This window comes from Rhinolophus sinicus, chromosome 15 (genome assembly GCF_057876585.1).
Source record: "Rhinolophus sinicus isolate RSI-liver-muscle chromosome 15, RSI-T2T, whole genome shotgun sequence".
Taxonomy (NCBI): Eukaryota; Metazoa; Chordata; class Mammalia; order Chiroptera; family Rhinolophidae; genus Rhinolophus; species Rhinolophus sinicus.
This window is the reverse complement of record NC_142515.1, coordinates 88,364,454-88,389,114: the sequence shown is the minus strand read 5'-3', so window position 1 is coordinate 88,389,114 and position 24,661 is coordinate 88,364,454. Positions and strand designations below refer to the sequence as shown.

Genomic DNA, 24,661 nt, shown 5'->3' with positions numbered 1-24,661 from the left:
GCCCAAAGACGTGGGAATATGATTTATCCAATAAAGAGTTCAAAATAGCTATTTTACAGAAACTCAACAAACTCTACGAAAACAGAAAGACAATTCAACAAAATCAGGAAAACAATGCATGAACAAAAGGAGAAATTTAACAGAGATAGAAATCATAAAAAAAAAATCAAATAAATTTTGGAGCTGAAGAATTCAGTGGATGAAATGAAGAATGCAATAGAGAGCATCAACAACGCACTGGATCAAGCAGAAGAAAAAAATCAGCTTGAAGACAGGAACTTTTAAACTATTCAGTCAGAAGAGAACAAAGATAAAAGATTGAAAAACAGTAAGAAAGCCTACGCAATCTGTGGGATGCCATCCAAAGGACCAATGTGTGAACAATTGGAGTTCCAGAAATCGGAGGGGGCAGGAAACTTATTTAAAGAAATAATGGTTGACAGTTTCCCAAATCTGGCAAGAGATTTGGATATTCGTGTTCATGAAACTTATAGGTCACTAATTGAAATCAACTTAAGAGCCCTCCTTCATTCTTTTGCATGTATATATCCAGTTTTCCCAACATTATTTGTTGAAGAGACTACAGTTTCCCTTTGAGGGGTTTTGGCACCCATGTCGAGACCATTGGCCTTGAGGAAATACAGTTGGTTTTCTCATTCTCGGGTTAGATTAAGAAAAACCTCTTCTTTTTTAAGCACTTTGAAACTATGATGATGGAATGTTGTTATTAATAGATTTTCTTTTTTACCTTCAAACAGAGCAACATTTTTCAGATGTAGTACTTAGTGAAGAGTTTCTCAATCTCGGCATTGAACAAGTGTGCAGCTTAATCTCAAGTGATAAACTTACCATTTCCTCAGAAGAGAAGGTAAGGATGTATTTCTTTTCCTAGTGTACAGCAAGGTAGTATATTTCCTTTCTTTATTTGACTTTGTTTTGTAACTTTATGTAGTGCCAGCCAGTGATCTTTGATCTGGAAGTTAAGAAAACCCAGCTAGTTGACTTGTTGATTGTCTGTGTAAATTACTGTGTTCTTCACTCCTTAGGTAGTTCCCTGAACGATTAGATATTAGAGTTTTGCACTTGACTTCCACAGCAAGAGCTTGCATACATTGAATTGTCTTAAACAAGTGTCTTTTGGGAACTGGATTTCTTCCTACAACTAGATGCCTATAAAAATTGTGATCTAAATGCACTGTTTCTCAAACTGAAGTAATGTCACTATCTTATAAGTTGGAAGAAGTTACCCTGGGTGACAGAGTTCAGCTGCTTCCAGACTGAACATCTTGGACTGTACTCTTCCTTTAGACTGGTCCCCTGTTACTTATACACTCCAGCCCCCCCAGTGCTTCTGTGCAGCTGCTTCATCTGCTTGTAGCCTTCTGTCTCCCCACGTTTTGAATTGCCTTTGTCAACCGCCTGTACCATTCATACAGGTGGAGGAAGAAGCTTCTCTTAGTTGCTTTTTTCCTTTGGGTAGGTTTTGTAGCCCCTGCGAATCAGGGCACTAAAATTTGTGAACACACTGCATTTGGAGGAAGTGAAACTGGAGCTTTTCCTTTGTGTACTTTGCATATAAAGATGTGTGAGCTTTAATTCTGTTCTTCAGGGATATTCATTTCACCTGAGGGCAAAAAGATACATTTACTCTAACATTTACCATATGAAAAAATCTGAAAATTGGTTGTGAGATGTTTCACCTTAGCGCTCTAGAAATACAGAGGAGAGGAATGCATTACTGTTCAAATTTAATAGGTGTGTATTGAGTGCCTACCGTGTACCAGACACTGCTGTAGAGTCCCAGATATGAGGAGATTAACCTCTCCCCTCTCCCCTCTCCCGTCTCCCCTCTTCCCTCTCTTTTCACTCCTCTCTTCTCTCCCTTCTCCCCTTTTGTCTCCTCTCTCCTCTCTTCCCTCTCCCTCCTCTCCCGCCTCTCCTTCCTCTCCTTTCTCTCCCCCTCCTCCCCGCCTTCTCCCCCTCCCCCTCCCCTTACTCCTCCCCATTTCTTTCCCCCCTCCTCTCCTCTTCGTCTCTGTGGCTAGCTTGGGTTTCTCATAGTATGGTGATCTCAAGTAATCAGGCTTCTTACCCGACATCTGACTTCCCCCAAATGAGCGTTTCAAGAGACCAGAGTAAAAGCCAGAAGGCGTCTTGTGACCCAGCATCAGAAGTCACAAAGTGCAGCTTCCACCACCTTCTGTTGCTTCCACAAGGCCTGCTTCGATTTCCTGTGGGAGGTTACCTGATAAACTGTGGATACCGGGAGATGTGGTTTATTAGGGAACCGTCTTTGGAGACCAGCTATTCCAGGGGTGGAGTGCAGAATGGACCAGAGGCGAAGTAGGGGTAAGGTAGGAGGATGTTGGAGTCATACCCATGAGCAGTAGGATCTTATGGAGAATGGTAGAAACAGGTGGAGAAAAGAAGACAGTGGAGATATAGTAGAATTAACAGGATCCTCTTCTTCTCTAGCACCTGACACATAGAGGCTCTTGTTAGATACTTGTTGATTGAATGAATTACGGAGGTATATATATTAATTATAATGTAGATTATTTTTAGTTTCTTACTGTATTCCTGCATCAAAATAACCTATGTTTAGCTTTCAATAATCCATTACACAGCATCAAACATTTTCTACAACCTGTAAAGATTATTGAGTTATATATTCATCTATCTGGAAGGAAATTATGTAGTCAAATACTGTCTTCATAGTAACTTTTTCATAGGTATATGTTGTAAGTTATAATGCCCTTATTTAGTTTTTATTTTAAATTCAAAATATTACATTTTAATATATTCTGTTGTGACAAAAGAGTTTTAATCTATTCTTCAGACCCTCGATTTAGAAGTGTATGGTCCAACATCTGTTTATAAACCTAGAGGAAGAGCCAAAATGAGTTGTTGATAAGGATACATGATTTTCATTCCACAATGTCACTTTGATTTATTATTTTAGGTGCTTTATTCCAAAGGGATTTGAGATTTAAATTTAGGTAAATAGAACCAAGTTCGATTTGGAAAAATTATCAACAGTGAATTAGATCATACATCATGAAATTATCACAGCTACCACTCAAGTTCAAGAAGATTAGATAAGGTACTTGGTGAGAGGCTTAGTAAATACCAAATGAAAAGTACTCACTAAATACATAAAAGTACTATTAAATTAAAAGTAGAACTACCATATGACCCAGCAATCCCATTTCTGGATATATATCCAAAGGAAATGAAAAAATGATCTTAAAGAGGTATTTGCACTCCCGTATTCATTGCAGCGTTATTCACACTAGTCAAGATATGGAAACAACTTACTGCCCATCAACGGACGAATGAATAAAGATGTGTATATATACAATGCAATATTTATTATTAATATTTATTATGAATAGAATATTTATTTTATCCATGAGAAAGAAGGAAGTATTGCCTCTTGTGATAACATGGATGGACCTTGAGAGCATTATGCTAAATGAAATAAGTCAAACAAAGAACGGAAAATACTGTATGATATGACATGTATGTAGGATCTGAATAAATTGAACTCATAGAAACAGAATAGCGTGAAGGTTACAAGGGATTGGGTGGTGAGGGAAACAAAAAGATGTCGGTCAGAGTGCACAAACTTCCAGTTATAAGATAATGAAATTCTGTGGGACTAATGCGCAGCATGGTGACTATAGGTAACAATACTGTGCTGTATACTTGAAAATTGCTAAGAGAGTAGATCTTACATGTTCTCACCACAAAAAAGAAGTGGTAATTATGTGACATAATGGAGGTGGTAGCTAATGCTACTGTGGTGATCATTTTGCAATATGTAAATATATCGAATCAATACCTATGGTCATACACCTTATACTTACACAGTATTATCTGTCAGTTATATCTCCACAAAGCTACAAGAAAATACTAAGTACCAAATGAACAAAAGAAAAAAATTCAGTGAATGGCTTTTTAAGTCAATCACAAGTCAAGACTTTGAAAACATTTCAGCCACGGAGTAAACTTGGATGTCTTAGCAAGAGTTGTGTCATGAAATGTAGTTATGTTTTACTCATGATGATACAAACTCATTACTTATTTTCTTGTCCCTGTCTTTCCCACAAGGTATTTGAAGCTGTGATAGCTTGGGTGAACCACGACAAAGATGTAAGGCAAGAATTTATGGCTCGGCTGATGGAACATGTACGGTTACCTTTGCTCCCCCGGGAATATTTAGTTCAGGTAAAAGCATATGCAGAGCACGTGAGTACATGTAGCACCGTGTCCCTGGGCTGACGCCATGTACATCCCCTTTACAAAGTGGTAAGAGGTATGGAGCGCAGATGCGTGGAGCGCAGGACAGAGGGACAGTAAAGGCCCCTGTTCCCGCCTGTTTCTGATGTGGGTGAGCAGGTGCTAGACCTTATGCAGGTGGTGTCTGAGGTCATGTAAGTGCCTGTCAGTCAGTAAGTGCACCCGAGGCCCCATCTCACTGCTCTGTGTCTTTGTTGTTTTCCTTTTGCTGGCTTCTTCTGATGGCCTTGCAGAAGTGGAATGTCGACATTCTATCCAAATACTGTTTCGTTCTACTTCATAATTTCACAGGGGCAGGCACTGGATTTCTATCTTCACTTCTAAGTGGAGGGAAACCAGGTTATTTGAAATAAATGGGAATAAATGGACCTTTAATAGTCTCTGAACAAATTTTAACCTTACTTTTTACTGTCAGCATCCTAGTAGGGACATTTCCACATTTTTATAATTGAAACCATCTAAGGAAACATTTCTTTAGTAAGAGATTAGATTTGAGCATTTCAGGATGTCTTGAAGCCTCATTATTGTCGGGATCCGTGGAACCACTGGTAACTCTGCTGTTAAGGAAATGAACAGAAAGAAACCTGCCCTGCATATGAAGTCAGGCATCGCAAGGACAGAACTTATTTGTGGGTTAGGCACATTGTCACAAAGTATTTTGAATCCCTTTTCTGGATATTTTATTTGCCGTCTTGAGTTTGAAAAAGGTTATCTTTAATTTATTAGGATAGCCTACCCCACCTAAAGGACTCATATCTAAATTTTTTTTTTCTTGGTTTTCTTCTGTTTGGCTTGACGTTTAAAGGTAAGAAACAGGTGGCTGTAATAGTATCTACAGGTTATTCAATAGTTGACATTGAAGTATACAATTATCATTTTAGTTTTTTTCTTTATTTTATATGTTTTTCTCTTCAGACCAGGTACTTGAGCATTTTTTTGGTTTCGTTTACTCTTAGTGATATTTTAACCTTTCCTCTGTTAACTTTTACACTGAACTAGAGAGGATAGTTATTGCTTGTTTCCTCCTCTTTACTATTGTTTCTTTGCCAGCTTTATGACGAAATATCTGTCCCCTCATGTGGTGTGTCTGATTTTTTCTCACAGAGGGTTGAAGAGGAAGCATTGGTCAAGAACAGCAGTGCTTGCAAAGATTACCTCATTGAAGCCATGAAGTATCATTTGCTGCCAACAGAGCAGCGGATATTAATGAAGAGTGTCCGGACCCGACTGAGAACACCCATGAACCTTCCCAAAGTAGGATCTATTGTTCATACTTGTTATTACCTCATCCGAAAGGTCCTTAGTGAAGCTGTTAAGATTTTTTGCTCATCTGAATTTCCGTACTTTATTGTTCTAGTTTCTCTGCAACAGCAGTGTAGGAATTCATTGTGTATATAGTTCAACTTGTCTATTAATTTGTCTCTGGAGGGTGGGGATTGTTTGGTTCATTGAATGTTTATAATTCCATGATGTCACTCTTCTGGAACAGAAGGCAACTGGTTTCTGTCCCTTCTGAGTTTTATTAGCTCTAGTTATAGTGGAAAGGAAAAAAACCAGACTAGCTAGAAAGATATCTCTGTAAGCTACTTGGGTTGGATAATAATTGGAAACTGAGTAGTTTCACAGAATTACATGTTAGAACTAAGGAGGATAAAATGGCTTGTTCAATTCATTTCCATCCTATTCCCTGTTGTGTACTATTTGATGGTTATCCATGCATGATATGTAGCCATTTCAGTGTAGAGTTCCCCTATGTCTTTCCAGATCTCCAGTGTGTTCATATTTTCCTATGTGAAAGTTTTTGTTCTACTTTCATATTTTTAGTTGAAGCCATTCATGTTTTACTGGTTTAATTTTCCTTATGGAATAACCCCTCATTTCTGTCTCTGTGTTTGCAATTCCTTCTGCTCTCTTTGCATCTTTACGGTACTGTAAGACCAATACTCTATGCACCATTTTGTGTGTGGTCTAATCAGAATGATCCATATAATGCTTTTATTTATGAATTTTTTTTAGCTCTTGTGTGTATTTGGGGCAATGATGGATTAAGAAATAAGAATCTGTTATCCATTGTTTTCTTACATTATCTTTAGTTATTAATCCTTTCCATTAAATTATGTCTTTCAAATTATTTCATTTTAATGTTTTTTCAAATTTTATTTTTGGAATCTACATTTTTTTATTGCTTCAAATCTATATTGGTATGGTATTGTTTTTTTCCTGTTTTGCCAGTGTTAACAACAGTTCTCAATTTAGAACCAACTGCATATTTTGCCAGTATGCTATTTACTCCTTCTTCTAGATTATTAGATCATTAAATTAAATATTTTAACTTACAATGGACCTCAACACTTTCCCTGGTGACAGATACCTCATTAGAAATATCGATTCACTGACATAGTCCATTTGTAGAAAATTCAGTCCATATGATTACATTTGTTATCTAAGCCAAAAATAAGTAATTTGACATATAACGTCCGATGAGATTCAGGATGAAATAGATTCTAATTGGGCATGATTTTTATTTTAACATCCTTCTGTGTGTTACTCATCATTTTGTCGGATCCTAGAAGTTTGAATGCTTTTCTCAAAATATTCTAAATTTTTAATGACAGTTATTATCACTTAAAAGGTATTTACAAGGCACTCACTTCCTACCCTGTTTTGAAAATTGGTATTTGCCTTTTTTAAATTTTCTGATCTCTCCTCAGTTCTCCAAGATTTTTCAAAAATAATTGTAAGTGGCTCAGTAAGTACATTAGTTAGTTCCCTTAACACCTTAGTATGCATGCCATCTGGGTCTGCTTATTTTATAAATGTTTACATTTTCCAAATACCCTTTTTCCTGCTTTTATAAGTAGCCATCTTTATAAGTCTTCATTCCTTCACATTTGTCCATATTATTTGGTGTCAGTTTTTTGCTCTTACAAAAAATAGATTTATTTTAAAAAAGTGTTCATAGTCTTAGCTCGTTTAAATGACCATTTCTTTTATGCTAGTCTTTTCAACTTCCTTCTAAATAGTTTATTTGATCTTTAATAATTTGATCTTCGTAATAGATCTCTTGTATATTCTGTCTTCTGGCATCTTTAGTTTTGGTATCTTTAGCTGTGCTGCAGAGACTTTTAGGGTAAAAACTAATTCTCTTTTAATTTCTGGAATAAACACATCACTTTTGAAACCTTCTAAAAAGTTTTTGGTACAAGCCTATCAAGTATTTTATTTTCTCTTTTGTAGAGAAAATAAAATCAGTTGTGACCATCAGTTAAGTTGACATTATTTCTGGGCTCCTCTGGTTGTAGCTTTGGAGTGGCCTGTATTATACTTTTGGATTTCTCAATTCTTTAGCTTTTATATTTGGGGTGAGTATGCTGATCCATGAAGGTTCTCTTTGTTCTGCTCTATCAGGGTGGCTAGGGAAGAAGCGGCTGCAGATGTGACAGAGAGCGATGAGAATGAACTGCACTGTTGCTCCAACTTTGCATTTGTGTGGTTCCCTTCTCACAATTTACTTACCTACACATAGTTTTGAAAAGGTGCTTGTGTTAGATGCTCTTTCAACAGCACTCTGTCATTTTAGAGTGGTATACTCAAGATTAATTCTAAGTACATAGGTAAGAATGAAGAAGAGAGGACTGAAAAAAACTTTCTCGTGCTTACATATTTCATAGTAGTCATGCACTTTTTTCATAGTAATGATAAGTTAGATCAGACAGAATGTGGCAGTAGTACTGAGGAAAGTATTGTAACATTTTGAAAATATTTCTACCACAACAATAACTTAGTACTTTTTATATTAGGGTCTGATTCTGTGGACTCATACTAATCTGCATGAATGATTCTTTCTGTATATCAAACAGTTTTGCATCTTCAATAAACAGTATTGGGATTGTATAAGGCACTCTTGGATTCAGACAGCATAATGAAAAAGTGTATGTTTTGCTACTGTGCTTTCTTGTTAGCTTCTTTTTCTCTTTGGAATCTGTATTTTTACAAATGCTATCATATTATTTCTGGGTATCTATATATTTTTATATTTTACCCCAGATGTCTATGGAGATTTATAACTGGAAAATTATGAAACTTGATTTTTCAGGGGGCAATTTTTAAGTTAATATTTAATAGGTGAAGAAAACAAAAGAACAAAATTTAATTGACCTACATTTCAGGATGGTCACTTGAATTTGTTCAACTCTCTACCCCTTGTCTTTCTTAAATATGTCACATTTCTCCATACAAAAGGTCTTCCCAGTTTTTCTTTACATGAGCATAATTAGTTTGGTGTTTCTCAGATGAGATCGCGGGCCTTACACATAACGGGTTCGGAGCCGTGAGCGCCTCTTTTGGTGGTAGTAGTGCAGTGCTTTCTTAGCACAGTCTCTTGATCTCATGCAAATATCCCTGTTCCCTTTTCTTCCATTATACATTCTTCCTTGTCCCTGTTATCTCTGATTCCTGGAGTCCCAAACCCTCACCCCATTTTACTTTTCTTGGGTGAGTAAAGGATAGGTATGACTACCGTTCTCTGTACTCAGTAGCACCTTTTCCCATCCATCCTCATTTTGATGTTGCAAAAGTGAACTCTGTTACATGGAAATCATAATAGTCAAACTTCAAGGATCATGAAATCTAATCATTGTTCCTCAAGGATTATTTTGAAAAGTATTCCCTTCAGAGATTTAAAAAGAAAAAAATTGATCTTCATCAGAGATGTTAGCTATTGTCTAACTGCCAGGCAGAGTTTAGAAGTTTAAACCCAGATAGATCTTATATAAATACCTATGTATAGGGGTCATCTTACTGTGTGTTTTACCTCTGTGGTCCCCACCCCCCACTTTGGTGGTAGGAGGGGAGGGTATTGCAGATTTTCTTTGTTAATTCTTTCTTTTACTTTTTTATTCAACGCTAGGAGAATAGCAGATCTAAAAAAAATCGTATAATTGGTCTATGTTCAATCTTCTTTTTAATACCTTTAAAATTCCTTCCACTCTCCAGTGAATAAATTACTAAAATAGGTTTCTTTTTGGAAACTTGGGATTTATTCTGATTCAGGAATCTTGCTTTCTATGTACCCATCTTTCTGTAGTTCTAAGGACAGATAAGTCATTGCTCAGTCAAGGTTGCAAACCTCCCCTTGTTGTCTGTCTGAGTCATTCCATCTTCTGTTTGTTTTGATTTTTTTGTTTCTTTTGAACAGATTTTCCTGTCATCACCTCATCTTTTCCCCCAAGGTCCTTTGCCATTCTTTATTGTTTTCCATATGTGACATCATTAACTTTTATGTTCTTCTGATTTGAAGGCTGTGTTTTCACTGTTGCCAAAAAGTGGTCATTTGTACTCAGTAGAAGACAAAGACATTGACTGTTAAATTCCATCTATCTCTCAAGGTTCCACTCCTTCCGGGAAACTTTTCCTGAATTACGGCAACATTCCATTTTCTGATCAGCAGTAGCAATTAATGTCTATAGTAATCATATAGCTTGTGGTCATATATAATTGTATATTGTTCTTGAATTACTTCATGTGTCTTGTCTCCTTAATGGGATCTATGCGCTCTTGGGGGGAGGAGACCATGTCTTACATTTCTTGTGCATAACAGTGCAATTCTGGACAAATACAGGTTATAGGCACTTTAGAACTAGTTGTTGGACTGAGTTGAATTGAAGACATTTATAGATCTCATTTATTCTCAGTACTAGACTATTGTGCCATTCATTCATTCACTATGATTTCTAGTATCTCCATTATCTGTCCTATTCGGTTCGTTTATTTGTGGGGCATCAAGGGACGTCTCTTTACTTGAGATCCAGGAATCTGAGCTCTCCTGTGAACTCCAATTCAGTATTCCTCCTTTTTCAATAGTTCCCCTTCTTCCATCTTTCTTTTAATATCTTCCTGTCCTTTCCCCTCACCTATCCACTACCATCAATGTCACTTCTGTGTGCTCTCCTGGACTGTGGAGATGTAATCCCTGGTCATCACAAAGCCAGGACCTGGTTTCCAGCAAGCCCTGTGACACTGCAGCCTTGTCAGTGCTGCCTGCCTGCTGTTCTTGGCTTAAATACTGCTTTGGCTGAAGGATCAGAAACGTCCGTTAGTTTCTGAAATCCTTATTTTTGACTAAATGTGCTACAGAATAGAATTGTAGTTCTAACCTGTGCCCCTTTGTTGATGTTAATGAAATGTTGATGAGGTGGTTGTTTTCCCCCAGCTCGCCCTACCATCTTCATCCTAACACTCTCCGCATCAGTGTCTTCGTAAGACATTTAAAAAAATACCCCTGAATACGCAATGGTTGTTCGTTCAGGTGCTTATATTTCTGCCTTTCCAGTTGATGGTGGTGGTTGGGGGCCAGGCGCCGAAGGCTATCCGAAGTGTGGAATGCTACGACTTTAAAGAAGAGCGGTGGCACCAAGTGGCAGAATTACCTTCCAGGAGATGCAGGGCAGGTAAGCCGTTCCCTACGGCTGGGTCTTTGGCAGCTTCTGTCTCAGGTCTTATTGTATGAATTAGAAAAGCTGTGATTAAAATAGCTATGCGGTTAAACTGATTCAGGAGCCTCGTATAACTCACAAGACATCGGCGGGGAAAGCCTCTCTGCCTTCCTTTTTACATACCTTTCTGAATCTCAAATATAAGGTGGAGGAGCCAGCAATTTGCTGGATATTTTCTTAATTACCTTTGCTGAAGTGCTGAGAAAGAATCCTCTAGGTTGGGACCTTTCGTTCTAGGAGATCCCTGACTTACCTATAAGCCACAGTTGCCTTCTTCCAGGCACCATTTTACAGACGTTTGTTAAAATAGACCTTATTTAGCCAAAACTGCAATCAGAAAAGGCCATTGTAAACTAAGGATTCTTCCTGGGACTCCGACTTGGATCCATTATTCATAGCTCCCATAGCAAAATGAGTTCTCAGTGTAATGGAACATTGCTATCATGGTAATACTTTAACAGTACATCTTAGAGATTGTCACATATCAGCGTAGAGCTGACTTCATTCTTTAAGAGCCGTCTAATTATTTTTCTGGGGGAGTGGGCTGGAAGTAGTATAATTTTTACTAGTTTTTAATTAAACGTTAAAATTGTTTTTAATATTATGCTATAAACAATGCTATACAGAATTCCTTATACATACATCCTTGCGTACATGTGCTAATACATTATAGTAGGATAAAACTCTAGAACTGGAATTACTGATTCAAAAGGCATCCTAAGAGGATACAGCAATTGTTACTTCCACTAACAGTAAAATATGGAGCTGCCAACTTCCGTACATTCCCGACACCTTATAATTAAATGTTGTGAGTTTTGCCAGTCTGGCAGGTGAAATGCTATTTCATCTCACTTTGTACTTTTTTTTATTATGAGGAACCTTAAACATGTTTCTGAATTGTCAGCTTATGATTTTTGCCATTTTTTATTTTTATGATATCTTTATATGTTTAGGAAAGTAGCCTTTTTGTCTGTCATATGTGGTGTGAATATTTATTTGTAGTAATCTTTTTTTCTTTTGACTTTAATTGTGTTATTTTTGCCATGTAAAAATTTTTACCATTTTGTGAAGTTCTGTACATCAGAGTTTTGTCTTTGGATGTAAGGATTTGTTTCTTGTATAGAAAAGCCTTACTTCAAAGTTATTTGCAGCGTGCACACATTTTCTTTAAAACTTTTTATTTTGAAATAATTTTACACTTAACAGAAGAGTTGCAAAGATAGTGCAATGAGTCCTGGAGTACTCTTTCTCTAATATTAGTATCTTGCATAACTATACTAAATGATTATCAAAATTAAACTAGTGTTGTTACATTATTGTTAACTATAGATTTCATTCATATTTTACCAGTTTTTCCATTAATGTTCACATTGTTTCAGGATCCCACGTTGCATTTTGTTGTCATAGTTTCTAAGTTTCTTCTGAGCTGTGACAGTTCCTTAGTCCTTCCTTGTCTTTCTTGCCCCTATTCCTTTTGGAGAATACTTGGTCAGGTGTCTTTGTTTGGGGTTTGATGTTTTCTTATGAATAGATTGCGTTTATTATGATTCCTTCTGGAGATGTTAACCTTGATCACTTGGTTAAGTGGTATCTGCCAGGTTTCTCCTTTATAACAAAATTATATTATAAAAATAGGAATTTTTCTAGTACTTTTGTAGTTTTATTTTTTATATTCATATCAAAAACATGAACCTTATTTTGATATAAGAAGTAAGGTATGGATTTTGTTTTTTTAATCACTAGCCAGTTTTCCCAACACCTTTATTGACTAATCTACTTGCCTTCACTCATTTGAAATGCTGCCTTTATCATATACTAAATTTCTACATTTACTTGGTTTTACTCCAAATTTTCTTTTCTGTTCGATTGATTTGCCTTGCCTCACGCATCAAAACAGAACAGTGTTAATTACTGTGCTTTGTAATACGTTTGTAATACATGGTAGGACCTAGGGATCGTCCTCAGGTCTTCTTTTATGTCCTTCAATAGATTTTTAACATTTTCTCCATATGGCTCTGTATGTTTCTTGCCACGTTTATTTTTTTATTTTTTATCTTTATTGTTACTGTTGGAAATGGAATCTTCCATGATATTTATAACTGGTTTCTTAATATCAGATTCCTGGTACAGTTGTTTTTTTTTTTCCATCGCACCATAAGTCATTACATTGGATCCATTCCAAAGTGTACGGCTCGTGAGTAAATTTTATCTTTTTACCTTTATTGTACCCTCATGACCCCACCCCCTTTAGGTCAGAGCTGATGTCCTTTAACTAACTGTAATCGTGGCCAAACTACTCAAACTTCTGGGAGCTTTGGTTCCCTGTAACTTAGGGGAGTGATCAGTTCTTTTAGTTGATCCCCCTCTTCACCTGGAGTGTTTGGGGGTGGGGAATCTTACCTCATAGATTGATTCATTTATTTTTTTCTTCCTTGTCACCTGAAATACCCTAATACTTGGTAAGCATACGATAGTGTCACTAAAATATGATAGATTTTTGTTTTGTTTTATTTGTAGCGAAAAGAAAATGAACATTTCAGTGGCCCAGATTCCTGCAATGAACATTCCCCCGTGTTACTTATGATTTTGGTTTCAGGACTTTTGCCTGCTTGAAATATGCTGCCGCTTTGTCACTGCTCTCTGGCCCCCAGGCTCTGCCAGGAGATCTACCATGTTCCCTGCTATTGGGGGTGCTCAGGAAATCTAATGGTTATCCTTAATCATCTGCTCGTTCTCTGCCTACTTAAATTGTGCGTTGCCCACAGCTCTCCTCAGCGCAGTCCTGGATTTACCAGAAAGTAGCTTGAGTATTCATTTTGTGATTGAATGAGGGACTGAAAAGTCATTCCTCTCCCTGACAGCATAAACATTCTGGGGGCTGGAGGGTGATAAAGCACCAGAGGGTAAGGCAGTAGGGGGTCGTGATGCACGCTTTCCCTGGTGACATCATATGAAACACTGAGCTAGTTAGACACTTAGAGCTGGTCATTCCTGTTCTCCCTAGTGGGATTCAGAGAGCTGTGGGGCACAGTGCCTGCCCTCAGGCTGGGCCAGTAACATAAACATTACAGAACGTAAGGCCTACAAAAACTTGAACAATTTAAAGCAATGATAATGGCAGACTATGTAAGATTTATTAACCTTAAAATAAGTGTGTTTGCTAGAGGGGTTCAGGAGCTAGAGGTAATCACTTTATGGTTGAAGTAGTTCGGGGAAAGCTTCATAGGGAATGTGGACCTTTCACTGGGGCTTGATACTTGAAGAAAGCAGAGTGGATGGTGACAGGAGTTTTTCAGATAAGGAGAACAGCATGAGAAAGCTCAGAAAGGTGAAAGGGTGGTTGAACTGGTTAGGCTAGCGGGATGAGCTAGAGGTAATCCCTTTACGGTAATCCCGGAACATCTCTTTAGTCCAGAGATAGCAAACTTTTTCTTAAAAAAAACAGGAAGTCTTTTAAGCTTCGTGGGTTATACGATTACTGTCACAACTGCTCAGGTGCCACTGCAGTGCAACAGCAGCCACAGACACTACATAAATGAATGGGTGGGTCTGTGTTCCAATAAAACTTTATTTATGGATGCTGAAATTTGAATTTCATAGAATTTTTTTATGCATCATGGAACAATTCTTTTTCTTTTGATTGTTTTTCAACCACTTTTTAAAGTAAAAAATGTAAGAATGTAAAAACTATTCTTAGCTCTTGGATTCTGCAAAAATAGCCTGCGGGCTATAATTTACAGACACCTGATGTAGCCCACTAACATGATAAACTGGGAGCACATTATACAAATTAAGTATAAACATACAGCGTGGAAGATCATTGAAAGCCACGGGAGACATACATGGGTTCAAGGAGTTGGGAAATACTGGCTCATTGAAGTGTGTAAATACCTCAGCCCGTGCCATTAACAATTTTAATAATCTTAGAAAGGAGGACAGTTTAGTTGTTACATATTCTTGCTAATGAATAGCGCTTCTTAGGACCTACTCAGTCAGATTCTCCTAAAAATAACATATGTTCTGACCGCAGCTGTGACATATTGTAAAGCAATCTTTATATAGTAGTGGTAGTTCAGTCGCATATCCATCGTTAACTGCTGTATTTCTTTTGCAGGGATGGTCTATATGGCTGGGCTGGTTTTTGCCGTTGGTGGCTTTAATGGTTCCTTGAGAGTCCGCACGGTCGATTCCTACGACCCTGTGAAAGATCAGTGGACCAGTGTCGCGAACATGCGAGACCGGAGAAGCACTTTGGGTGCTGCTGTATTAAATGGATTGTTATATGCAGTGGGAGGCTTTGATGGCAGTACAGGTAATTTCATTTTTGTCTTTTCCATGTTGCTGTTAGAATTAACATAGCAGTCGTGATTATGGTAGAACAAATCGTGGCACAATTAGGAGATAGATATCTGAGTGTTTTAACAGGTATTATAAATATTAAAATTTCCACCGAGGATTCCTTTAAGAGTGGTAAGTGCATAGATTTTCTTTCTCATGCATCAGTATCTTGGGTAGGAGCCCAAGATGTCAGTGGCTTGGGTAGGAGCCCTGTGGAAAAGAAGTTCTTGTGATTTATCACTTAATCGATATGTTTACATTCCGTCATTTTTCTCTTTCCATTTTAGCCCAGGTTAAAATACCTGAAGTATGTTTCCCCAATAATATATATGAAGGCACAGTTCCCTTAAATGTTTTCTAGCGGAGGAAGTGAAGAGCCGTGTGCTTTATTGCAGGCTTATCATCGGTGGAAGCGTATAACATAAAGTCTAACGAATGGTTTCACGTGGCCCCCATGAACACAAGGAGGAGCAGTGTTGGTGTGGGTGTTGTTGGAGGTAGGTGCTGCTGCCTCCTGCTGGTGGACGCTGCCAGGTACTGTGGCTTCTTGAGGGTCAGGAGTGATTCTTCCAATAATCTGAACACCAGTCTTCTAAACAGGCGAGCAAACGATCATTTAAAAAAGGAAAGTAGTAGTTACTGTAAAATTTTAATTATCCTCTTTTTAAAATTAGCTTGTCGATATAAACTACCCTATATAAGGCCCCCCTCACCCAGGTTAGCCACCTCTCTCCCTCCCTCCCTTTGTCCCTCCCTCTCTTTCTCTGTCTTTTTTCTTTCTTTCTCTCTCTCTTTCTGCATGTGTAACCTATATAAAACTGTTAACTGCTATTAATACAGTTGTTTGAAGAACAAATCAGATGGCATATACGCAAAATTTATATCTGGAGAAGGGTTGTTTAACATTTAAGGGATGGGTTGCCACAATTATTTATTTACATTCTACTTTGCCCCAGCGGAGTTTAAGAAAGGCTATAAGTATTTTTTGGTGTGATTTTTTTTTTTTTTTTAATTGCTTCAGTAAATTTGTGGGTTGATAAATTACATACCATACAATTCATCCATTTTAAATGTACAATTCAGTGTGAATCTACCATCACAATTAATTTTAGAACATTTTTATTACCCCATAGAGAAGCCCTACTCCCTTAGCTGTCACCTCCACCCTCCCCAGCTCTTGGCAACCATTACTCTACTTTCTGGTTTTGTGTCAATTTCTCATTTCTGGACATTTCATATTAATGAAATCATACAGTATGTGATTAACTTCTTTGACTTAGCACAATGTTTTCAGGGTTCATGCATGTTGTAGCATTTACTAGTACCTCATTTCGTTTTACTGCCAAATAGTATTTCATTGTACGCTGGTACTAACCTTGATTTAACTTTTAATTTACTAAGATAACTTTAATATTTAATTCTGTTTTCCAGAGTGTTGTTCACTTACCAAATAGTGTTATCTAAAAATATAATGCGTGTACTTTCTGTTATATCAGTCAGATTATTGATGAAAATGTTAAATTATTATCATCTATATACCCTGCAGATCTTCATAATGTGATTTGGTAACTCCACCTCTGACCAGTAGGCAAGATCTTGATACTTCATAAAAATCAGTAATCATTAAAGGGAAACTGTACCACCACGGAGGAAAATATGTTATCTTCTGACTTGAAAAAAGAACTTTTTAAGAATGTGGCTTTCTTTGTGATTCCATGTTTAGGTTTGCTCTATGCTGTGGGGGGTTATGATGGAGCTTCACGTCAGTGTCTGAGCACAGTAGAATGCTATAATGCCACAACGAACGAGTGGACCTACATAGCGGAAATGAGTACCAGGCGGAGCGGGGCAGGTGAATAGCAACCTCATTTAGCAACTGAAGCACGAAAATGATGGAAAAGGATTAAACAAGTGAAATGATGCGTTCATATCTCTTTATGTTTTCAGATACATACATACATATATATGTGTACTGATTCTAATGACACTGTTAAAATGTCTTGAATTACACAGGTAGTGGTAGGTAGCTCACTTAAATTTCACATTGTAAAATTTCTGAGTGCTCTATTAAAAGCTGCTTCTCTATTTCATTTAATTATGTTGTTTGGCATGTCTTTTAGTTTTTTAAAATTTGTTTTTAGTGCTTATAGGGGAACTTGCTTAATAATCAAGTCTCTTCATATCCATTTCTTACAAATTTTGTGCTTTAATACTTGTTATGTAAAATTTTCCCGGGGCTGAGAGACTAAAGAAAGAGACTGACAACTCCAGCATTACAGTATGAGTTTATGAAGGGACTTACATACGAGGCATGTCTCAGGCTGCAGCAAGAGAACGTGGATATCCTTCCCACTACGTGGCAGGCATTATGGGGTTATTATATATAACAGGACAGGATGCATAGGGCTACTGGGGCTCGACCTGCCCAGAGAAGGGGAAAATGCCTGGGGGGGCAAAGGCCTGTTCCAGGAACCAGCCCATCTGGGCGTAGGGAAGGCGGGGACAGTCTCTGAGGGGACTTCCAGGGAAGTAATCTCTGTTTGGCCCAGATCCAGCTGGATCTAGCAGGAGGGTCCTGTAGTGGTCACATCATCTCCTCTGTCGTACTGGTTTGCTTTTACCGTGAAAGTTGTTCTCAAAAGGATTATGTTAAAGGACTTCCCACTCTGTGTTCATCTATGCATTATTTTTATTCTATTTGGCATGCCTCTTTCTTTTAGAAGAATAGTTCTTACTGAGATTCTCATTTGTCCATTCTATTCATTTCCATTTCTTAGGTTGTATACTTGAATATCAACTTACTTTTACTATGAGTAATAATTTCAAAAGTTTTAATTATAAGTTACTTGAATAACCCTAATATGTTATACATTTCTTGTCCCTTTTCTTCTACTATAGTTTGGTTCTTTGTGTTTTACAGGTGTTGGTGTGTTAAACAACTTACTGTATGCTGTCGGGGGTCACGATGGCCCTTTAGTACGAAAAAGTGTTGAAGTGTATGATCCCACTACCAATACATGGAGACAGGTTGCAGATATGAACATGTGCCGAAGAAATGCAGGTATATGTATATTTATGAAACTTATATGAATTTGTATTTACAGTTTTACTAGAATAAATGTGTATTTCCATTGTTCTTTTGGTGATCTGGGTTCCTTAACAGATTAGCTCTTTAAAGGCAGAATCGTACGTAATAGTCCTATATAGTGAATGCCTAGTATAGTGTCTGGAACACAGCAGGTTTTTGTGACACTTGAGTTAACTTACAATTTCTACTTCTATGTTTCCTCGAGAATAAGACCTAACCAGAAAATAAGCCCTAGCATGATTTTTCAGGATGACATCCCCTGAACATAAGCCCTAATGCGTCTTTTGGAGCAAAAATTAATATAAGACCCGATCTTATTTTCAGGGAAACCCGGTAGTGGCTATTTTGGGTGATGAATGTAGAGACTAAATTAGAGGAAGAGCCCTCTTTATTTGATACTTTAATTCCTTCATTCTTACCACAAACAGTTTTGAGAGCCTACCATGTACCACATATTGGGGATCCCAGTTCTCAGGGAGTTTACTCTAGTTGAGTAAATATTTATGGCCAGATTAAAAAGCCAGTTGTTTATCTGAATCTGGAGGGGAAGCCCAAAGAAGCTAACCCTAGTTTAATACAGTTCAGGATTTCTATAAAATGGAAAAGCTAAAACAACAACAAATAATAATTTAGGAAAGCTGAGGTCTTTAAGATCAGGGAACTAACTACTTGAAAAGAAGATCCACAAAGGGAAATAGAAATGGAAAATATATTCAGTAAAACTAGATAGTCTTTTTTTGGCAAATGCTAGTCTTTAAAATGCCAATGTCATCATGCCATTTTCCATGGTCCATATAAGTTCCTGATGATTCTCGAACTCACCATACACCATTGGATGCTGTTGCAAAACGCATGTTCTGCCCTTCCCAACGCTCCTCTGAATTTCTCATTAATTTCAATGTGATTACTATGGGAAACTAAATACGTGAGACTGCAAGGGCTGTCAACAACAGAACAGAATTTATAATTCTACTTGAACTTGTTGTATTTGGTGAGGTACTAAAAACCTCTCAGCTGTAGATAGTCCAGGACCATGGTAAAGGCCTACAGAACTGAGCCCCAGGTAGAATGAGTGCTTGACCCAGTACATATTAAGTTAGAAAAGTCATAGTAATATGTGTGTATGCCTTCCTGTGTTAGGAAATTTATTTGCAATTTGAACTCTTTAGGAAAATTTGCAGTTTGGAATAATCTTATTTTTTTCTCCACCCTTGTTTTATTGTTTTCAAATCAAAATTAGCTCATTTCTGTTAGCCAAAAGAATAAGGAGATAATTTGTATATGTAGAGCTATCATTGTCCTCCAACTGGTTTGCAAGTATTTGAACTACTTTAAAATGGTATGAAGTTGCTTCCTCTGAAGAGATTAGAATAGTAACACTATTTGAGTAGAGAAGATCCACTCCATTTGCACAGAAGATATTATTGCACGTGTTCTTTTAAATGCTGTATGTAGTGTGGGCTCATTATTTTGTTATGTTAAAAATCTGCAAGCATGTGTTAATTTTACTAGCAAAACTACCTACAAAACTGCAGAGACCATTGTGTGGGCAGCATCCTTTTGGATTTTTTTTTTAAGATTTTATTGGGGAAGGGGAACAGGACTTTATTGGGGAACAGTGTGTACTTCCAGGACTTTTTTCCAAGTCAAGTTGTTGTCCTTTTCAATCTTAGTTGTGGAGGGTGCCATTCAGCTTCAAGTTGTTGTCCTTTCAGTCTTAGTTGTGGAGGGCGCAGCTCAGCTCCAGATCCAGTTGCCATTGCTAGTTGCAGGGGGCGCCGCCCACCATCCCTTGCGGGACTCGATTTGTTGAACCAGCAACCTTGTGGTTGAGAGCCCACTGGCCCATGTGGGAATCGAACCAGCAGCCTTCGAAGTTAGGAGCATGGAGCTCTAACCGCCTGAGCCACCGGGCCGGCCCCTTTTGGATTTTTTGATGCCCTCTAGTACCAGTTCATAATAGCTCTGAGTCTTGTTTAAAGCTATTTAATATGCCTTTTTAAAAAATTGGAATAAAGAGCTTTTACAAGGTGTTTATCTTTTGACTCAGTAATTGTATTTGTAAAAATTTATATTAAGAAAATAGTTACATAAAAATGCAAAGAAGTATGCAAGAGGGAATCGTTGTTCATTGCCACATCATTGATAAAAGTAAAAATACTGCAAATAACTTACTATTCATCAGTAAAAAAAAATTTGGTATCCATCAAAGACAATTAATAAATTATGGTATCATCAGACATGGAAGACTATGCAGTCGTTAAAATTTATGTAGACCTATATTTATTTATTAATTTGGAGAAATGTCCAAGGTATATTGTTTGGTGGGAGTGGGTGAGTAAGTAATAAAATAGCATGTGTAATATGAACTGCTTTGGGGATAAAAAAGAAGTGTCTGAGTATATGTGCATAGAAAAGCATCAGCAAGAATAGAGATCACAATTTCAATGGTGTATGATTAGAAGTGATCTTTTTTTCTTTATACTTTTCTAGATGTTTTGAATTTTTGCAAAAAACCCCATGAGTTACTCTAATAATAATGAAATCAATAATATTGTTCTCCCCTTTTAAAGGAGATAAAATAGTATGATAATTAAAATTCACAATCATTTTTATCTGCTACTAATATATATTTTGTCCCTAAGAAAGGGACTTTGGGAGAGTTACTAAACTTCTTTGACCTTTAATTTTCTATTTAAAAAATAAAATAAAATGAAGATTAAAATTGTGTCTCACCTGTAAAGTAAGGTTATAGTGACGATTAAATGAAGTAATGAAAAAATAAAGCAACTAATGCATAAATGACACGGATAAGAGCTTAGAAGTGGTATTAGACTCTCACATATAAAAAGGATTTCTTCCCTGTTCACCATTTTCTCGTCTTGCCTCCTTAAGGAATTAAATGTCTCTGGATCACTTCACCAAACATGAGTAGGGATATTCCTCTTCATCCAAATTTTAAAAAAATAATTGTTTTTTTCTCTGTAATTTTTTAAAGGAGTTTGTGCTGTTAATGGTCTGTTATATGTAGTCGGAGGAGATGATGGTTCCTGTAACTTGGCATCAGTAGAATATTATAACCCAACAACTGATAAATGGACAGTTGTATCATCTTGTATGAGCACAGGGAGAAGTTATGCAGGTAATAATTGTCTGATTTTCTTACAGTCTTCTATTGCAATGCAAAAAAGATGACATCATTATGATTTTTGCATTAAGAATGTTTTTCTGTTATATGAAGAAAGGCTTTTCTCAAAATTTTTGTTTGTTTGTTTTTGTGTTTTTGGCTAACATCTGTATGCAGTGGAGTAGAATTCACTATGTGGCAAGACTTTAATTACTCAGCTATCCAAGATATATGACTCCTACAATATCTCCCCTGGCATGGCTCCATGGGATAGTATTATTAGTGCGGCTGTGGAGGAATTTTCTTACTTAAGCATAGCACAGGTTGAATTATATCATTTTGGTCTATTCTCTTAGTAAGAGAAATGGTAATACTCTTTAATGGTAAAACTATAATGAGTAGTCTTTAAAACTGTTACATATTAAAAATGTTACATATTAATTATTCTGATGATAGATATTCATATTGCTTTAAATATTAGAATATTTCAGTAACATTTTAATATTGATCCAATAATGGAGAAAAAAGAAGTGTATACTAATTAACCATCACTATTGTGTATGTATCATGCCAAACAACACCTAATAGAACTATATACAGCAGGGTCCCAGAATAACATGGCCCAAAATTAGGTATATTTTTTTAACAGCTTCATTGAGCTATAACTGACATAGAATAAACAGCGTACATTTAAAGTATACAATTTTATTAGTTTTGACATATGTATATACTCATGAAACAGTCACCACAATCCAGATAATGAAAATATTCAGCACGCCCAAAAGTTTCTCTGTGCCCCTCAGTATTAGGTGGATTGACATTTCCTGAGTAAAACTATTTTTGCTTAATTGTAACTACAAAGGGCAAAAGACTAATTGTGGGTTAAGTAGTCTGATGTAGTTTTGGTCTATAACTATAAACAAATTTCACTGTCATTTCAATTAAAATGATAATTCTTTTGAAACATCATGCTTTGTTCAGTCCCTGTTGCTTGAGTAGTAAAATATTCAGTATTTTCTCAGAGATACAGAATGCTGCTTGTGACTTCTGTTTTCTTCATTTCTTTGCATAGGGGTCACCGTTATTGATAAACCGTTATGAGCCTGAAGGACATTTTCGGCATATTTGAGAAACAGACTTCCACAAGTATTTCTGAAGTGACTGCGAATCTAGCACTTCTCCACTTGTAGCTGCACTTTAAGTCTCTGCAGAAGATAAGATCGTCTGCCTTTATAGGCCTCAGATACTGAAGATTATTTTTGCTAGAAGCACCGTGTAGGCTCTTTCTGCAATGAGCAGCAGCTGACTGAATTTTAATAAGTAACCTGGACTGCAGTACTTATTCTGTAGTCTTTAGACAACAGTTGGTTTCATAAAGACTAGTTATCAGCCTTGAATGACTGTGGATTATTTTGTGAAGGAGGATAAAGTACTATGTGTTCTTGTAAAATTAAATTTTATCTTTCTTTATTCCTTCTCCTGAAAATCTGTATACACAGGAACTGAAAATCTTTGAACAGGTATTAAAATCTATGTAAGTATACAAACTAGTTGAGGGATGAAACTGTTTGCTTTTATAAAATATCTTTGATTACATGAGTATAATAAATGGTGTGCATATAACTGTGTGTCTATATGCTTTCCTTTAAATATGTTTGAGGAGATGTTTGAAACTTGATTATACTATTTATAATTGGCACAGTACTTTGAATTATGCCAGTAAAACATTGTAAAACAGAGTTGTATTTTTTGATATTTAACAGTGCTTAACACTTTAAAATGCCACTTCTGAGGAATGAACATGGTGTAACACACTTGAATCTGTGTGATGCCAAACTTTTTTTAAATAAAATATAAATTATGCTTATTTATTATTTTCTTTGGTTTAATCTTGGTCATGTTTTGGTGTGTATTTCTAATTTTTTTTCTTAAAGTAACACGTGGGCATGAACATTACTGCAGGTTTTTGATGAATATAATGAATGTTTGGAATTCAACTGAATTTGCATGGTCTTAAGAATTTTTTCTGTGTGTATAAATTTAGCTGCTATTAACAGAAGAGAGACCTTTCTGTGAGTAGCCATGTGCGTTGATCAGGTAAAATTTTTCTGAGATCTTCAATTAATCTCACTTTAAAAATGACCAAAACATGTCTTTCTTGAATTACCTTTGAATAAAAGTTTGTATATTATTTGTTTTACATTGTCCTTGATTTTTATCTATTTAATTTGATCAGAAAGTTGCCTGTTCAGTTTTTCTGTTCTTTTGTAAAATTTGCATTTTCTAACTTCATAAATCGATATTTTTGATTTGTTGCCAAAGAAACCTTTAAGAACAGTCTGCTGAATCAATAACTAAAGTTACCGAAAATTGTTCTTCAAGAAAAAGTTAACTCAACCATCAAGGAAAAGTCTCCCAAGGATTGTGAAATTTAAAGTTTTTATATTCCTCTGTCCCTAATATGAGCTGAACACAAGATACAACAAATAACATTGGACTAAAAAGTAAGTTAAAAAAAACACTACTTTATAGCAATTGAGAAAGAAATTGTGGTTTTGATACCAAATAAAAGGCACTGAGGAAATGGGAGTTGGGGAGTTGGGTGGATAGCTGAGGTGCTGGACACAAGAGATGAGAGAAGGGAATTTAATCAGAAAAAGAAAAAAGCCTATGCTCACCTTATGAAAACATGAATTTCCACTTTAGGGTGGCTCCAAGCACACCCATCATCAACAAACATGAGGGTCTAATGAACTTGGAACGTTGCCAGCTGTTTCTGACTGGCACCAAGAAAAATCTGTGGTGTTTTCTTTCCTGATCATTTTCAAACACTAATGTTCCATGAAACACTCCATGAATCTATGAATGAAAGACATCTAAAACATTTTAAAGCTTTTCTTAAAATATAATCTATTAGGGTAACAAAGTCTTCAATATTTAGCATGTCAGATACCTCTTTGTCTTTACTTACTTGCTTTGCAGCTTTAATAGCGATACCATAAAATAGTTTGCCAGGGTTTGTCAGTAGCGGGGTGGATTCATAACCTGTGATTTCAGGGGCTTTGAACATGTCCCCTTTCGTCACACCAGCCTTTGTCTTTTCAGTTTGAAACATCTTGGTGTGTGTGTGTTTTTTTTTAAGGATATTTAAGAGGGTTCCTGGCTTGTTCTACTGTAGAATAAAATGTCAGAAGTTAAGGCAAAGAGTTGTCTTAGAAATTTTGTCAAGGAAACAGCACCAGGTTTGAGCAGAGTTCAAGGCTAGATGCCTGCACCTGCCTCATGAAGCAACTCTGCTGCCTGCTTTGCTTG

General features: G+C 36.6%; 1 protein-coding gene across 7 annotated transcripts in view; it reads left to right on the top strand.

Annotated features, from left to right (window-relative positions):
• KLHL2 (kelch like family member 2) overlaps positions 1-23,549 on the top strand; it is a 95,983-nt gene extending 72,434 nt beyond the window's left edge. For all 7 annotated transcript variants that reach the window (XM_019744634.3, XM_074338284.2, XM_019744636.3 and 4 more), the window contains 10 exons: positions 759-868; positions 4,114-4,230; positions 5,407-5,556; positions 10,634-10,751; positions 14,911-15,108; positions 15,530-15,631; positions 16,858-16,986; positions 18,055-18,195; positions 21,221-21,364; positions 22,422-23,549. In XM_019744634.3, the coding sequence (XP_019600193.1) occupies positions 759-868; positions 4,114-4,230; positions 5,407-5,556; positions 10,634-10,751; positions 14,911-15,108; positions 15,530-15,631; positions 16,858-16,986; positions 18,055-18,195; positions 21,221-21,364; positions 22,422-22,450 (1,238 nt within the window). In that variant the 3' untranslated portion in view covers positions 22,451-23,549. The remainder of the gene's footprint in view (positions 1-758; positions 869-4,113; positions 4,231-5,406; positions 5,557-10,633; positions 10,752-14,910; positions 15,109-15,529; positions 15,632-16,857; positions 16,987-18,054; positions 18,196-21,220; positions 21,365-22,421) is intronic.
• Positions 23,550-24,661: the final 1,112 nt, after the last annotated feature.